At 42.7% G+C, this 16,869-nt stretch overlaps 1 protein-coding gene across 4 annotated transcripts in view; it reads right to left on the bottom strand.

Moving 5' to 3' along the window:
* The window catches only part of DCLRE1C (DNA cross-link repair 1C), a 20,815-nt gene extending 4,022 nt beyond the window's left edge, over positions 1 to 16,793 (bottom strand). Inside the window, exons 1-11 of one of the 4 annotated variants that reach the window (XM_079993625.1) lie at positions 16,617 to 16,789; positions 15,357 to 15,408; positions 14,130 to 14,214; positions 13,004 to 13,063; positions 12,102 to 12,157; positions 4,779 to 4,880; positions 4,255 to 4,327; positions 3,192 to 3,332; positions 2,932 to 3,033; positions 1,411 to 1,547; positions 645 to 699 (exon numbers count right to left, since the gene is read on the bottom strand). In XM_079993625.1, coding sequence (XP_079849751.1) covers positions 645 to 699; positions 1,411 to 1,547; positions 2,932 to 3,033; positions 3,192 to 3,332; positions 4,255 to 4,327; positions 4,779 to 4,880; positions 12,102 to 12,157; positions 13,004 to 13,063; positions 14,130 to 14,214; positions 15,357 to 15,408; positions 16,617 to 16,725 — 972 coding nt within the window. In that variant the 5' untranslated portion in view covers positions 16,726 to 16,789. Of the gene's footprint in view, positions 1 to 644; positions 700 to 1,410; positions 1,548 to 2,931; positions 3,034 to 3,191; positions 3,333 to 4,254; positions 4,328 to 4,778; positions 4,881 to 12,101; positions 12,158 to 12,515; positions 12,685 to 13,003; positions 13,064 to 14,129; positions 14,221 to 15,356; positions 15,409 to 16,616 lie in introns of those variants that run through there. The other 3 variants (XM_079993626.1, XM_079993627.1, XM_079993628.1) reach the window with 3 other exon arrangements.
* Positions 16,794 to 16,869: the final 76 nt, after the last annotated feature.

Here is a 16,869-nt window from a genome sequence, read left to right as displayed (position 1 = left end):
TTAAGGTTGCCACTTTTTATCTCTCATGTTCCACTTCAGTGGGGTAAAGCCAGTAGGTCATTAAGGGGCTTAAATGAAGCAGGAATCCTTGGATGATGGACAGACTCCAAATGTGATGGACAACACACTCTGAATCAGCACCTGCTATTGTGGACAGTCCTACCAGGAGGCAGATGCTGCTGCCTTCTCATGCGGCAAGCGTCAGAAAACCATCAGCCATTCAGGGGGGATGTGAAATCTATGGACGTTTATTAATTGCTTGGTTCCCTTTGCCTATTTCAGGTTGTGGAGCTTCAGGGCCGAGTCGAAGACAGCAAGCTACAAAGTTTCTGGTTCAAGTCTCCTGTCAGCTATGAGAGAAAAGAGGGGCTTTCCTAGGCATGCTACATCCTCCTCAACCTGAGTCCTTGCCTATAAAATAGAGAAAATACCAGCTGACCTCAAAGGGATGTTATCAGGATTACCAAGATAACATATAGCGGCTTCAACGTGCTTCATAAAGATGAAGAATAATCATTATTGTGCTTTTACTAACCCCCAAAGTGCATCCTATAAAGGCTACAAAATCTAAATATAAAATCTTGTAAAGGCTGCTCTGTATATTGTAAAAGGGGTTCATTTTACAAAACAAATACTATACATACCTCGCTGTAAGAAGAGTGGAAGGAAAAGCAAGCTCTGTATGAACTCTCCCCAGTCCTAAGCAGAAACCAGAAATATCAATATGTGAACAGCATCAGCACCTTAATAAAAAAGCAGATCACATATAAAAATCGATATCCTGCCTTCCTGGAAGAATATCAGGGAAAGCGGGAGGCCAGCCAGACCCCACCCACAGGCCAGAGAAGGAGCACCTTGTTCCTGCAAGCCTTTAAGGGCAGCGAAAACGCTCGAGAAGAACTTTAAAACTAGTAGCTCGTGCCCGAGGCTGTTTCTCCCCCCCCCCCTTTTGTTTCGTGTCGTGTGTTTTAGATGATGTCGGAGGGCAGAGACCACCTTATTACTCATCACTGCAAGACCCTATAGGGACCTTTTTCAGTTGCAGAGTCATGCTGACACCTACATAAAGATACCTGTATTTTATCTATATTCTGCCATGTGTGCCAGGGCAGCTATCAACATAAAATCCAAGGAAACTATATAGAATAATCAAAGTGACAAAAACTGCAGCACCTAAATGTACCTATCCTCTCCCAAATAAAATTGCCCTCGAGTTTCACTTGAGCGTGGGCTGGGACAGGCCTGATCTCCTCTGGAAGGGAGAAAGCCGTCTCTTGCATTCGCAATTAGGTCATTTAGTGCTTTATTTACTGGCAGCAACACCTTGAATGGGGTCTGGCAGAGTAGCTGCTCCATGCTCTGGACTGTTTGAGAATTTAAAAAATAATAATAACTGAAAAGAGTACTTGCCTCACTATTACATTCGTTTTCCTTGTCCTCTCTCCAAACCACATTGTGGATGGCTTGACGCTAATTATGTGCAACCGCTTTCCATTCTGAGAAATCACACCACAAGGCAACCTGTTCCCTCGGAACATTTCATCATCCTATCACAGAGACAGCATTAACTGTAGCACCCGGGCAGATCAGGCACATCCTTTTTTCAATACCTAATGTAACTTTGCAAATTCTTTTACCTACTACCTTCCTCTGCTTCCCTGTGAGAAATGGAAACACACCCACACCCACACACAAACACAATACTGGCTGCCTCCTGTGCACAGACTGTCCACCTAGTGGAGACAGAGCACCAGAGTTCTTACATCATTCTAATATTATAACATCTTCATTTATACCGCATTTTTCCCTGAGGAGACTCAAGGCAGCTTACAGATAAAAACAAATACTGCTAAAAACAGAAAATTCAAGCATTAAAATACAATTAAACCCTGAGAGAATTAAAAGTACATACATAAAACCTGTTTCAAACAGATGCAAAATCACCTAGATGCCTTTGTGCCCTGAGGATCAGAAGCTTCATACAGGATAGGGACCATGAAGAGAGAAGCCCATCCAATGTGTCACCATATTGCCCAGCTCTATTGGGCAGCCATGTTTGTTCTTTCATGCATCTAAAACTGGGGTGGAAGGAGGTCTTTGCAATATTTCGAGGAGCATCGCACAATGAGGGGAGCTCAGCACTCCCCCCCCCAGCACTTAGTATCGCATCTATGAATAAATGTAGCTTCTCTCTATGCTCTTAGCACCGGACGTGCTTTGAATACACTTCATGTGCTTTTGGGCTCAATTGGAGGTGCTGAGTAGGATCTCTAAGCCCTTAAGCAGCCTGGATCCTGCACATTGCAAGGTACTTTTCCACCAACACATGCCTCCCTGAAGTTTCCTCTGGGATCAGCTGGGGCTCAGGAGCAGCTGTCAGAGGTGGCAACCATTCCTGGAATACCCTCCCCTTGAAGGTACACAGCAAGCTGCCTTACACCAAGTCAGACTACTGCTCCACCTCGCTCAGTGTTGCTGACTCTGACTGGAAGCTGCTCTCTGGTATTTTAGGCAGCAGACGGCTCTACCCAGATGTGCCAGGGGTTGAGCTGCAGAGCTTGTGTGCTGTCCCTGAGCTACAGCCCTTCCACTCAGCCAACCCAGGACTGACCTGCAGAGTGGTGGTTTCAGGGGCGGAAGAGGGGGGGGAACCAGTCTAATAACTTCCTTGATGGGTTTTTAAAAGTGATACTTTACTGTCATCTCATCTGTGCTTTAGTTTTATTTTGGTTTAGTGCATTTTATGGCGCTGTGAATAGTCGTTTTAGAAAAGCCATAGGAAAGTAAACCTTCCCCCCAAATAAGAATATTAAAGCTGCTTTGGCCAAACATCTCCTGGTTTCTTCAAAGCCAGACTCTTCTTTAACAGGGAGCCCCCAGGGGCTCTAGCACTTCACCCAAGGGGGGTGTCAATTGCTGACAGATACGCACCCTTGGATGGCGACAGGCATGAATCTGAGTGTGCCGATTGGAGGTGATGTGGTAGAGGATTTCTGGCATGTTTTTAAACATTTCCAATTTGTTCACGTGCACCTAGGAAATTAAGTTTGCCATTATTAGTGCTGTTGTAGACTAACTGAGAAAAGAGACAGCAAGCTTCTCCTTCTCAAGGAATTTGCCTTGTGGTGGGGAGGAGGGATCATGGTTATGCTCCATTCAGAAAGAGGTTGTATTCAGAACGACAATCTTACCTTAACTCCAAGCTCCTCGCTGAGATTTGTGAACAAATACTCATATCCATAAGCTGCTTTGCAGTTCAGCCACACCACATGATAAGGACTGAGGGTGATCCAGCTTTGCACTAACTCTAATATGCCTTTCATACATTCTTCCTGTTGAAGGGAAAAGACTGCAGGGCATTCGCATATAGCAGATCTAAAAGGATTTGTGTTCTGTTGAGCCCACAACTGATCCTTGGCCACTAAAACCAAGCACTGTGTGCAGGCAGAGTAGGGAGCCTCTTTTGGCCAAGGGCTGCCCTTCCACATGGGGGGGGGGGCCCTTCAGGGTCCACATACCAGCAGTGGGAAGGACCAGAGGCACACACAAGTCAAGTGTTTCTCCCTCCCTCCTGCCCCTTCTCTCTGTCCTCCATCCAGCTGAGAAATAGGAATCGACACAGTTCAAGGCAACATTTCAGTCAGGTCAAAGCACTCCAGGAGGACATGGGCAGGTCTGGTGGGTCTCTCTGAAAGCCAGTGTGGCGTAGTGGTTAAGAGCGGTGGACTCGTAATTTGGTGAACTGGGTTCACTTCTCCGCGCCTCCACATGCAGCTGCTGGGTGACCTTGGGCCAGTCACACTTCTTTGAAGTCTCTGACCCCACTCACCTCACAGAGTGTTTGTTGTGGGGAGGAAGGGAAAGGAGAATGTTAGCCGCTTTGAGACTCATCAGGGTAGTGATAAAGCGGGATATCAAATCCAAACTCTTCTTCTCCTCCTCCTCTCTGGGTCCAGACAGGAAGCCCTGGAGAAGTTCCCACTCCTAGGGCAGGCATTGCTGGAAGTCGTTTCCACACTTCAAGATCCACTACTCAAAAGAGTTCCTTGGGAAGAGGGATTCTTAAACCACTCTGGAAACTGTAGCTCTAGGAGAACTGAGTTCTCCTACCAACACTCAGCACCCCTAATAAACTACAGTTCCCATTGAAAAGTTGAGTGCTAAAAGTCCCAAGCGGAATTCTGGCCAAGCAAGCAAACTGCATGTTGGGTTTTTTGTTTGTTTAAAAAATCTCTTCCTTCAAATTGTACTTACCCTGCTGGGGATCTGATAATACTTGGGATCACAGAAAGTAGTATCCAAATACACACTCTGGATGTCTTTCACTCTGCAAGAGAGAAATTCAATATTCAAGATTGTGCTTGGCACAGCACTATCAGTCGCGTGTTACTCAGCAACATACTCATATTTCTGTTGGCACCCAAAAGGTGACATTTGCATTCACAAATGAATGCACCTTGAAGAAACCAAGCAGCCTTCCTACCAAGCAAGCCCAAATCTCCACGGCACACTGTGGCCATGGAAGGCAATATGCAAGCGCTAAGGCTCCGGGGTTTCCTTTCTGTCAGTTCCGGGGCCAAAGCTGTGACTGCTCTCTAAAGGTTTAAGAGGTTTGCATTCAGGGTCCGTGCGTTTTAGTGGTTTTCATGCGCAAAGCATACCATTTACAAGTTATTGTACCTGCAAAGGGTTAATAGAACAGGGTTCTGCCTGTCACGCACCGGACCCTCTAAACAAAGGGCAACGAAGCCAAACCAGAAAGGTCCACAATCCATTACCTGCTCCCTGAATGCAAAAGTTCCATTCTGGCCACTTCTCCCTTGGCAAGTCTGAAATCCCCAGTGTACAACACGGTGCCACTTTCACCTTGGAAGAGAAACCTGCACGAGAAAAGGCACTGCTGTCAGTTTCAGCATTGGGGGTTTTGCTGGGTTTCGGAACAATGGAATGGTGAAAGCCAGGAGACTGGGCTATGGCACTGGTTTTCGGCTAAGAAACTTGGGCAGCAGACGATTGCACATACCGGGACGAAGAGGCATATAAACAGGAGCATATGTAATGCCCCAAGTATCTTATCACGCTTGTAACTGTGTGCATTCGCTCTTTTTTTCCCCGAATACTTTTTAATAAAGTTATACACAAAACAGACATATAAAAAAGAAATATATATATATATATATATATACAGAAAAGATTACAAAAAAGGGGTCACTACAACAGAGATATACAAGCCAACTTTTTCCTTTTTCCAACTATACAAAGAAAATAATTTAGCTACATCGTGCAAAAAAAAAAGAAAAGAAAAGAAAAGAAAAGAAAAGAAAAGAAAAGAAAAGAAAAGAAAAACACCATAGACTCCCTTCCACCCTTTTGGTAAGTATCGAATATCTACTTCCATTACGTATTTGATTTTTAATCTATAATCCTGAATTCACTCGCTGGTAGTATTGTTCTAACCCCGCCAGTTCACATTAGACATTTATTCCAATATAGTTCCAGTATTTACTCCAATTTTTCAGATATTTCTGTTCATCTTGATCTCTTATTTTACCTGTTAATTTATCAAGCTCAGCATAATTTACCATTTTAATCTGCCAGTCATTTATGCTGGGGATGGCTTCCACTTTCCAGTATTGTGCCAACATAATTCTCGCTGCTGTGGTGGCATAGAGGAATATCGTCTTGTCTTCCTTTTTGATTTCTTTGCCCGTCATTCCCAGCAAAAAGGCTTCAGGTCTTTTGGGAAAAGTGTACTTAAGTATTTTTTTAAGCTCATTATAAAGTGATTCCCAAAAGCCTTTCACCTTTTTACATGTCCACCATAAATGATATAGATCACCCTCCACCTCACCACACTTCCAGCATTTCTTATCCTTTAATCTATACATTTTGGCCAATTTCACAGGGGTGTGGTACCACCTATATAACATCTTCCAAACATTTTCTCTCAGTGCCATACATGCTGTAAACTTTATGTTACAATTCCACACTTCCGACCACCTTTCAAAATCGATGTTATAACCAAAGTCAATTGCCCATTTAATCATTGCCTCCTTCACCTCCTCGTCCTTTGTATAGCACTCTAATAGTATATCATAAATTCTGGATAGGGTTTTGTTTTTGCCTTCTACTACTTCTATGTTAAATTTTGATTTTTTATCATCAAAACCAAACTTCTTCCTATCCTCTTTTAACAAATCATTCACCTGGTGGTATTGCAACCAACCAGTGAATAAGCTTTTTATCTCTTCATAAGGTCTGAGTTTGGGCCCTTGGTCTGTTTTTCTTAACATTTCTTCATAGGTGGCGTTTTTCTCCTCCATGTTTGTTTTCTTGACCGTTAGAACCGCTATTGGTGAAATCCACCAGGGAGTCTTTCTTTCAAGGAGGTTTTTATTCCTTTCCCATGCTTGGTATATCGGTCCCCTAAAAATATGGTTTAAAAAGCTCTTGTGGACCTTCACTTTCCCATACCAAAGGTATGAATGCCATCCGTACCAATTATTGAAACCTTCCAGGTCCAATAGGTCTCTATTCTCCAGTTTTATCCAATCTTTTAACCAGAGTATGCAAGCCGCTTCATAGTATAGACTTAGGTCCGGGAGAGAAAAGCCCCCTCTTTCTTTTTTATCTATCAAAATTTTCATTTTTATCCGTGGCCTTTTCCCCTGCCAAATATATTTCGCCAAGGCTCTCTGCCACTCTTTACATTGTTTTAAGCCTTTAAGTATGGGGATAGTTTGAAATAGAAATAGCATTCTAGGCAGAATATTCATTTTAACAACAGCTATCCTCCCCAAAAAGGAGAGTTTCATCCTCCCCCAAATTTCCATGTCTTTCTTTATACTCCTCCAGGTGACATCATAATTATCCTTATATAAATTTATGTTCTTAGCTGTGACCTATATTCCAAGATATTTCACTTTCTTAGCTACCGCAATTTCCGTCCATTGTTCTAAATCTATCATTTCTTCCTTTGTTAAATTTTTGACCAACATTTTGGTTTTATTTTTATTTACCTTAAGTCCTGCCATGGCTCCAAATTCGTCAATTTTTTGTAAAGCTTCTTTTACGCTATTTTTTGGGTCTTCTAAGGTTAATACGATGTCATCTGCAAAGGCCTTGATTTTATATTCCCTCTTTCCTACCTTGACTCCTTTAACTTCTGTTGCCCCCCTTAGTCTCTCGTTCAGTATTTCTAATACTGTTATAAACAATAGAGGAGATAGGGGGCAGCCCTGTCTAGTTCCTTTATATATACTAAAGTATTCTGTTGTGTTATTTATTACCAACTTTGCCTTCTGTTCCTTATATATTGCTTCTATGCCTTTTCTAAATTTCTCTCCCATTCCCATCGTTTCCAGACTTTTCTTCAAGAAATCCCACGCGATATTATCAAACGCCTTTTCAGTGTCTATAAACACCAAGGCCGCTTGTCTATCTATACTCATATCCAAATATTCAATAATATCTATCAAGTTCCTTACATTTTCCCTTAATTGTCTCCCTGGGAGGAAGCCCATTTGATCTTTATGTATTTTATTGTTCAGGACCTTTTTTAATCTTTCTGCCATTATATCTGCAAATAGCTTGTAATCATTATTTAATAATGAAATTGGCCTATAATTTTTCACTTCCAAGGTATCTGCATCTTTTTTAGGAATCAAGGTGATATATGCTTCCTTCCAGGTATTCGGGATCCTTCCTTCTTTTAATATATTATTCATCACTTCTCCTAACACTGGGGATATTTGGTTACTTAGCGTTTTGTAATATTTGGCCGAAAGGCCATCTGGCCCTGGCACTTTCCCACTTTTCATCTTTTTAATGGCCTTCTTTATCTCTCCTTGAGTAATTGTCTGGTCTAATATCTCTTTTTCTTCTTTTGAAATTTGTTTTAGGTGATGTTCTTGCAAAAAGCAGTCTATTTCTTGTTTTGTTTCCTTTCCTCTTTTATATAAATCCTTATAATATTTTTGGAATATCTTTCTTATTTCTTTTGGTTCTTCCACAATCCTTTCTCCTTCCCTTATCTTACTAATCGTGTTTTGTTTTCTTCTTTCTCTTATTTGCCACGCCAAATATTTGCCTATCTTATTTGCAGATTCAAACGTCCTCTGATTCATCATTTTAATTTTCCATTCTACCTCTTGGTCAATTATTGTAGAAAATTTAGCTTGTAGTATCTTTATATTCTGCTTCGCGGTCTCCTCACTGGGGTTGATAGTTAACTTTCTTTCATTTTCCATAATCTGTGTTAGGATCTGTTCCTTCTTCGTCTCTTTTTCTTTTCTTACTTGACTATTTTTCTGTATTAGAAAGCCCCTCATAACTGCCTTTCCTGCGTCCCACACCGTCTCTATAGCAGTTTCCCCGTTTAAATTCCATTTAAAATAATCTTCTATTGTCTCTATTGCCTTATTCACAATCTTCTGGTCATTAAATAAAAATTCATTCATTCTCCATCTGGCTGTTTTGATATCCTTACCTTTTAACTCAATGGAAACCGCATTGTGATCAGATATAGTTCGTGAAAGAATTTCTGATTTAGTTAAATTCTGAGTCAGTTCCTTCGAAATCCAAATGCTATCTATTCTCCCCCAACTTTGATTTGGATTTGAGAAGAAAGTATATTGTTTCATAGTGGGTTTTTGAGTCTCCAAGCATCGATTAATCCCAGGTTATTTACCATATCAAAAAAAGATCGCGGTAATTTACCTTCCTTCTTCTCTTGTTTTTTTATTGACTTATCTAGGCTTGGAGACACCACCCCATTAAAGTCTCCCATTAATATCATTTTTTGGTCCATCCATTCCATCAATTTGTCTCCTAATTCAGAATAGAAGGCGGATTTTTTATCATTTGGAGCATATATTCCCACAACAATTATTTTTTCTCCCTGAAACACAATCTGAACTATGACTACTCTCCCTTGATCATCTTTATACAATAGTTGTGGGTCATATTTTTCCTTTATATAAATTACCACCCCTCTTTTCTTCACCCTATCTGATGTCACAAAATCTAGTCCCAGTCTCTTATTGCTTAATAATCTCTTATGCTTATTTATTATATGCGTCTCTTGGAGACATATTAAATCACAGTTCTTTTTCAATAGTACATGTGTAATCTGGTTCCTTTTATTTTTATTGTTCAGCCCATTCACATTCCAGTTTAGTATTTTTAACGCCATCTGTTATGTAATATTAATTAACTTATCAGGCCTATACACAATCTACTGTTCTTTGTCTCCTTTCTCTAGTTCTTCTCTTTCTCCTATTGAACTCTCCTCTCTTTCTTCTTCTTCACTCCCCCCCCTTTCTTCCCCCTGCTGGTTCTCCACCTCCTCCTCCCCCATCATTTTCCCCAGGTCCTTCTCGTATCTCCTTGCAAATTTTTGAAGTTCTGAAATGGTAGACAGTTTAAACTTTTTTTCCTTGAAATAAAATGAGATACCTTCCGGAAACTCCCATCTGTACAAGATCCCATTTTTCTTCAATTGATTTGTTAATTTTTTATATGGGTCCCTCCTTCGAAGAAATCTCGAAGGAATCTCTTTATAAATAATAATTGGGTTTTCTTCAATATATAACCTTTTAACGTAGTTCTGTTTCAAAATTTCATTTCTTATCTCCAATGAATTAAACATGGCTATTACATCTCCTGGCAGTTTTTTCCCTCTGGCTTTGGCCGATTTTATTCTTATTCGGAATATGTTTACCAAGGAATGGTTTATCTCTTCTTCTTTTCTATCTAACCATCCTGCCAGCTCTTTCACCACTTTAACTCGAATATTCTCATTTGAATCCTCTGATATTCCTCTAAATTTTAGATTAGATTGATTTTGTCGCATCTGCGTCATAGCCATGTTATCCAACAACTCTTCCTGTGTCGCTCCTATCTCTTTAACTTCTAGTCTAATCCTGTCCATCTCTTTCTTGCTGTCTTTCGTATCCTTTTGCACCCTTTTCACTGAGTCCTCCAAAGCCTTAGTTCTTACCGAGAGATCTTTAACTTTTCCTATCAATTCCCCCACCACTCCCTCCAGTTTCTTATCTAAAGTATCTTGTACCTCTATCAATTTTCTCTCGATATACTGTTCATTATTTTTAAATTCCTTTCTTATTTCAGCCATCAAACTATCATAATCTCTAATTTCTCTTGCCTCCTTCCCCTCTTCTTGTCTTGAAGGCCTCCTTTCCCCTGGTGTTACCACACCCTTCTTAGAACCGTTCGGCATTTGTATATTTAAGATTAATTCCTCCTAATATACTGTAGGGATAAGGTATAGAGGTAACAAAGCTAACGTCTCTCAGATATTACAACAAGGGTCCAAAATTAACTAAATTGGTACACTGCAAGAGTTAACCCTTATTTGAGATCAAATAATGATAATACAATTTTAACTGTACCTAAATCAAGACACGTATTTAAATCCTCAAAGTCTTATGGTTAAATATAATAGACACCTGAACCACCAAAGGCACTTCCAAATTCAGGGGATTCCCAAATTCGTGGGCAGGGTCCTGCGAAGACATATTCTTTAACTTTAAGTCCCGGGGTGTATGTCTCTTTAAATCCCGAAGAGAGTCGCAGCCATCTCTGAAGATCAAAAAAACGTATCAGATTGGGATGACGAAGGCGGTTCCCCTTTAACTTGCTCAATATGGCGATCTTTCACAGTCTCACAGTCCCTGTCTTTGAACACAGTCTCACAGTCTTTAAACACAGTCTCACAGAGTGCTGAGAGGGTGCCTATATTCCACACTCCGTTTAAGTCCCAACTCTCCCCAAACCTGAGATTTAAACCTGAGATTTAAAAGCAGAAATCCTCCGCCGAAACCCGCGCTGGCTATAGCGCACTCCGTCCCGATGAAACAGAAAAGTCTTTTTCCCCTCTCTCTAGTCCATTTAATAGTTTCACTGTTACACTACTGTTACCTTGCCTCCGACTCTTTATACTTTGTGTCTGAGGTCTTTCCACCACACTCACTTGGCGGCTTGTTTCTTCTTCTTGTTTCCTCTCTCCCAGCGTCTCGCTATACTCTTTTTTCACCTTACCGCCAGGGGTGGACTCCTCCTCCTTTTCACCAATTATTTCTTCTCCGCTGGGTTCTTATCAGAACATTCCTTTAATCTTATCTAAGTATTTTCCAATATTTCTTTTGTCCCCACTGCTTTTCCACAGTGTTTTATAGCTACTTCCCAGCTTCTCCACTGCTGTTGGAGGTCCGCCGCTTTCCCTCGGAGCTTGAGGCTTCACAGCATGGAGTCTGTTGCCTCCCCTTTATGCTGCAGCTCCAGCCTTGTTAAACGCCGGCAACACAGGCGAGCACAGGCAGCGTCGCAGGGTGCTTTGTCCCGCAGGATTCCCTCCTGTGGTTTCAGGGTTCACGTAGCCTTCGCGACCCCTCTAAATCTCCATGCTGTTCGAGACTCCCCCGGAGGAGTTATCTCGCACTCCTTTTCTGCGGCCGCGGCGTCCCGGAAGTGTGCATTCGCTCTTGTGGCTCTCCCCAGTTCTCACAAAAAAACCAAACAAGGCCCTGTTCCCCCAAGCTGTAAGTGCAATTTCATTTCCCATCAGCATTGGCATTAACTGCAGCTAACACCAATTAGATTCTCTTAATTACAGAAACAGCCTCAAATCCTGGCTTCACTTTTTGGTTCAGAATAACCACTAGAAAAGGATGGCAAAAGAGAAATTTAAGTCCCTCTACCACTCCCACTCTCCCATTCTGCAACCTGCTGCTGGTTCAACTAACATTGCTATTCGTTTATTTTGTTTTTATTGTATTTTAAATCTTATTTTGTACTGTGTTTGATTCTATGTTCTGTCGAAAGACCAACTCATTAATAAATAGTAATAAATATGAATACAAACTGCAATTTTGCCTGGGCATGATGTGCGAGACCAAGGCATCCCATTAAAAGGCCACAATGCCCATAACCAGGGACGGAAAGTGGAGGAAGTAAGTCTTTGGTAAACAAATCCAAAATAAACTAACTGCAGTTTAATTCTTATAGAACCACAACCCACTGTGACAAATATTTTTCATATTGATTTCCATTAATTATTTGAAGGCAAGAAAAATGCATACATAACTGATCCTGGGCAATGGCCGGCTGGCAGAAGCGTTACAACTAAATCTTCTTTCTGGAAAGAGACAAAAAGGAAGGAAGGAAGACACACAGACATTGACTCGTTTCATGTTAACTTTGTAATGAATAGTTTTTGCCTGGCTGCCGTGCAGAGTGAAGACAAGGAGGTGGGAAAGAGAACCCTGTGAACGCAAGGCATCTGGGGATAGGACCCCGTGGCCTGGGGGTGTGGGGAGAGACCAGTCTCACAGGCTCTTGCCCTGCCCCTGACTTTCATTTATATCAAGGATGGGAATCTGGCCAGTGGATCCACTCCTTATCTCCGTCCATCTCCCTCTCACCAGGTATGACAGGCGGGTGGGGAGACAGACAGGTTGCTGACCTGTCAGTCGCCTGATGTCACAACAACTCACTTTTGCCCTTGCTCTGTGAATTCAAATGGTGCCAGCAAGACATGTCCAGTGCTTCCCTAGCACTGACAATCTGCTAATCATCAGCCCGGGGGAAGTCCTGAGAAGTGGCGGCTGGGAAGTGCTATGCAAGGAGCTGTGCAGGCACAGACCACCAGCTGGTCAGTGGTGCCTGAAAAACACCTGCCAATAAGGTGCATGGGCTAGAAGTTGCCTGCTCTTAATCTACGTGACATGGGTTCTTGTGCCATATGCTATTAGCATATACTTTTATTATAAAGATGCAGAAAAGAGGAAAAACCTGAAGACTTCAAAGCACAGTATAAAAGAGAGAGGAAATTAGGACAAACAAGGCAGGGGAAGAAAGTAAAAATAGACAGCAGGCTTCCATTTTGTTGGCCAAAATTGGAATTTCAGAGCAAAGAGTAACTAGCACTCCTACCTACTTAGGTGAAATATTAAAATGTTAAACAGTCAACATAACTAACTACCTCACCAGATGCTTCATCAACCAGAGAAATCTGCGTTGGGGTTTCAACTTCAATGGAAACCTATATCAGACAGACAAACAAATTTACAGAGGCACATTATAGGTGATGAGAACTGTTTTTACAGCATATACAAAACAGATGTTTTTAATGGCATGGTAATAGCTAGGATCAGGAGACAAACACATGCCTGTGGAATGTAAGCCATTAACCTATGACAAGGCTCCCCAACTTTCTGAAGCCTGGGGCATGTCAAAATCTAAGAAACCTGTATGGAAGTTTAAGAAACTGTTGTGGGCCCCACAGAATGCCTGAGGACATGCACCTGAGGGACCTCAGATCTACGAAAAGCAACTGTTAATGGGTACTTCTTGCAAAACATGACCCAGAAAAGGAAGAAATATGACTCATTCAAAAAAACAATTTTTTTCACCAAGTTTCTTCCTTTTTGAGTCATGTTCCACAATTTCTTTGCAGCCTAATAATCCTCTGTTCTGCACCAACAGAAGCTCCACAAAAAGTCTGGAACATACCATATATCAGACAGGAGCTTGAGATGAAATGCTAATGCCCGACTTCGGCTGGGGAGGGCGGGATATAAATAAATTATTATTATTATTATTATTATTATTATTATTATTATTATCATGGAGTTCTCTCTGCATGAAGAGACCTGAGCCACCATCTCCTTCTGTGGCTCTGCCAGGGCAGAGAGAACCTGAGACTGAACGGTCTAAAGAAAGGAAGGAAGTCCCAGGATACACCTTTGTATTTCATTTTAAGACACAACAGGTGAACGAAGTAAAGCTTAGGGTGGTACCGAGTTTTACTCAGAGTAGACATACTAAAATTAAAGATGACGACTACAACACAGTTTAAATGGACTTCACCACCTAGGACAGGCATCCCCAAACTCGGCCCTCCAGATGTTTTGGGACTACAATTCCCATCATCCCTGACAACTGGTCCTGTTAGCTAGGGATGATGGGAGTTGTAGTCCCAAAACAGCAAATCCTGTCCTTAGGATTATGGCAGCTTCACCTTTTGCTGACATTGCTAGTTATAACAGCTTTAAGATGCATTAATAGTGTCTGTTTACATCAACTACACATGAAAAGATGTAACTTACAATGTGATTCTCCCAAAATTTATACCGTGGATTAGTTAGCAGCAACTCCTTTGTTACTGGTGAACAATACAAGTGAACTTTTAAGCTTTGAAGAAAAAAGAGATACATGTCTCACAAAAAAGGAAATGGTGGTTGTCCAATATCCAAAAAAATCAAACAAAAAGTAGTTCCCATGCCTCCTTGCAAATTCCTTCAACAAGCAAGTCTGTGACATGGCAAAGGTGTCTGTGACTTAAAGAGGGAGAAGTAAGCAATCCCAGACATCATTTGCTGTATTATATGCCCTTTAGTCTCTTCCCCTGCCTACAGACAGAAGACACCCATCTGACATCACACACTCTCTAGCTAGACAACTTTGCCTCTACCCCAGGGGTAGGCAACCTAAGGCCATAGCTGTCAACTTTTCCCTTTTCTTGTGAGGAATCTTGTGAGGGAAACGTTGACAGCTATGCCTAAGGCCCAATCGCCTTCTCAATCTGGCCCATAGATAGTCCGGGAATCAACCTGTTTTTCCATGAGTAGAATGTGTGCTTTTATTTAAAATGCATCTCTGGGTTATTTGTGAGGCATAGGAATTCGTTCATTATTTTTTTCCAAAATATAGTCCGGCCCACCACATGGTCTGAGGGACGGGGGACAGGCCCATGGCTGAAAAAGGTTGCTGACCACTGCTCTACCCAAACTACTCATCTTCCAAGATTTGAGTCCCACATTCCAGCACCTTTCCTGCATTAGCTGAGTATGTTTAGAGGGTAAATAGAAAAGGTTGGCTGCAATTCTCAGGGCATGTAAAAATATGCACTGCAGAAAGTGCAGTGTAAAACACACATAGATAAATGAATCCTAAAACTACACTTAAGAACTGGGCAGGAAAGGGGAGGGAGAAATCCTTAGAATCTGAGCTACACTTACCCACATGGGAGAAATGGAAGTGAAATTGTAGTTTTTACTAAGGACCCAGACAGGATGCTAGGAACTCAGGTAACAAACAAAGCAAAGGGGTGTATATGCAGTAAATCAGATAATCTACTATGGTCTTTTTATAAATTACAAATTACTGTATTTAGTTGCAGAATATGAGACGCTAAACTTCCATGTTTAAAATAAAAACAAGTTTCTTCTCATGCTTAAGGAGATCAGCCTGAGAAGGTGCTGATGCTTTCTTATCCTTTCACTCACCACAGGTCCCAGCCTATTCTCACACACGTCTCTCTCCCTTTTCATTACCTGCATGCCAGTCTTCTTTTTAGGGAAGGAGCTCTCAGGCCTTTCATGTGATCTAAATATTAACATATTAAAAGAGGAAGATTATTTTATAACTCCGCCATGCTAAGAGAGCCAGTGTGGTGTAGTGGTTAAAAGCGGTAGTCTCGTAATCTGGGGAACCGGGTTCGAGTCTCTGCTCCTCCACCTGCAGCTGCTGGGTGACCTTGGGCCAGTCACACTTCTGTGAAGTCTCTCAGCCCCACTCACCTCACAGGGTGTTTGTTGTGGGGAGGAAGGGAAAGGAGAATGTTAGCCACTTTGAGACTCCTGAAGGGGAGTGAAAGGCGGGATATCAAATCCAAACTCTTCTTCTTCCAAAACTCTTCTAAGAACAGTCTAGGGCCTCAGTACAGGCCAGAAGGACAGACACAAGCGTCAGCATGATCAGAGAAGCAGGATTAAATCATGCTCCTGTCCCAGAATCTTCTAAAACAGTTGCTAAGGAAATAGCACAAATTGCTCAGGGGGCAGGATCTTTTTCTGTCTGAGGAACTGCAGCCCAATTCAGAACCCCTCCTCCTCCTGAAGTGTGCAATGAATGCCATTACAGGGAACTCTCCAATTATGAGCATTTAACTTGTGCGGGTTCCGCTTTATGCACTTGGCAATTAAAAAAAACAAAAATTAAAATGGGGGAGTAGAGTTTATCAATCCCACCTGTCATTAAACCCAAAACGTTTTGACTTTATGCCATATCCCTGGAATGTAACCCCAGCACTGGCAGGTATCAGGAGCTGGACAGACTTCTCCTGTTACTGCTCAGCGACCAAGGGCTCTGGGGTGTCAGCAGAGGCAGAGCATGTCCAGGATCAGAGATTTGCCAGGAAAGTTTTGCCAGCAGCTGGTTTCAACCAGGCGGGCAGCACCTTTTGAAACACAATGAAGGGGGCAGTTCTGAGAAGAAAGGATGGCACTCGGTGCATGCTCAAAGACACTCGTCTCTGTGAGTCTTTTCTTCCCGAGGCAAAGCCCCGGCAGTGGCTAGTAGTAATAATGTAAAATTGTAAAATAAAAGCAAAGCGCTCCCTACTTCGGTGTTGACCAACACTGGCTGGGGGGGGGGGGGCGGAACAAGCCAAGGGGCTGGAGTGCTGGGCGAGGCCCTGGGGAGAGCTGTGACTCGGGCCTCCCTCGCAGGGCTGTTGTGAGGGCGGGGGGGGGGAGGAGGAGGGGGAGGAAAGGGAACGGCGAGGCGGCAGCAGAGGAGCAGCAGGAGCGGACCTTTGTGGCAGTGAGACAGGAAATAGGCCCTGGCGCGGAGGTTCTCGCGGTCGAAGCGGTCGATGGAGAGCCGGGGATACTCGCGCATCCTCCCGCCGAAGCTGCTCATGGCGCCGCCGGACCCAAGGCGGCGGGGCTGCGCGGCGCCCGGAAAGGTCCGCCGGACTCCCTTCCGGCTCTTCCGCCGAGGCCACTTCCGCCAGGCTCCTTTCCGCGCCGCCGCCCCCATTGGCCAGAAAAGGACCAGGCCCCG

The sequence above is a fragment of the Podarcis cretensis genome (assembly GCF_951804945.1).
Source record: "Podarcis cretensis genome assembly, chromosome: 10".
Classification (NCBI taxonomy): Eukaryota; Metazoa; Chordata; class Lepidosauria; order Squamata; family Lacertidae; genus Podarcis; species Podarcis cretensis.
The sequence above is the reverse complement of the archived record's forward strand: the minus strand, read 5'-3'. Positions and strand labels throughout refer to the sequence as shown.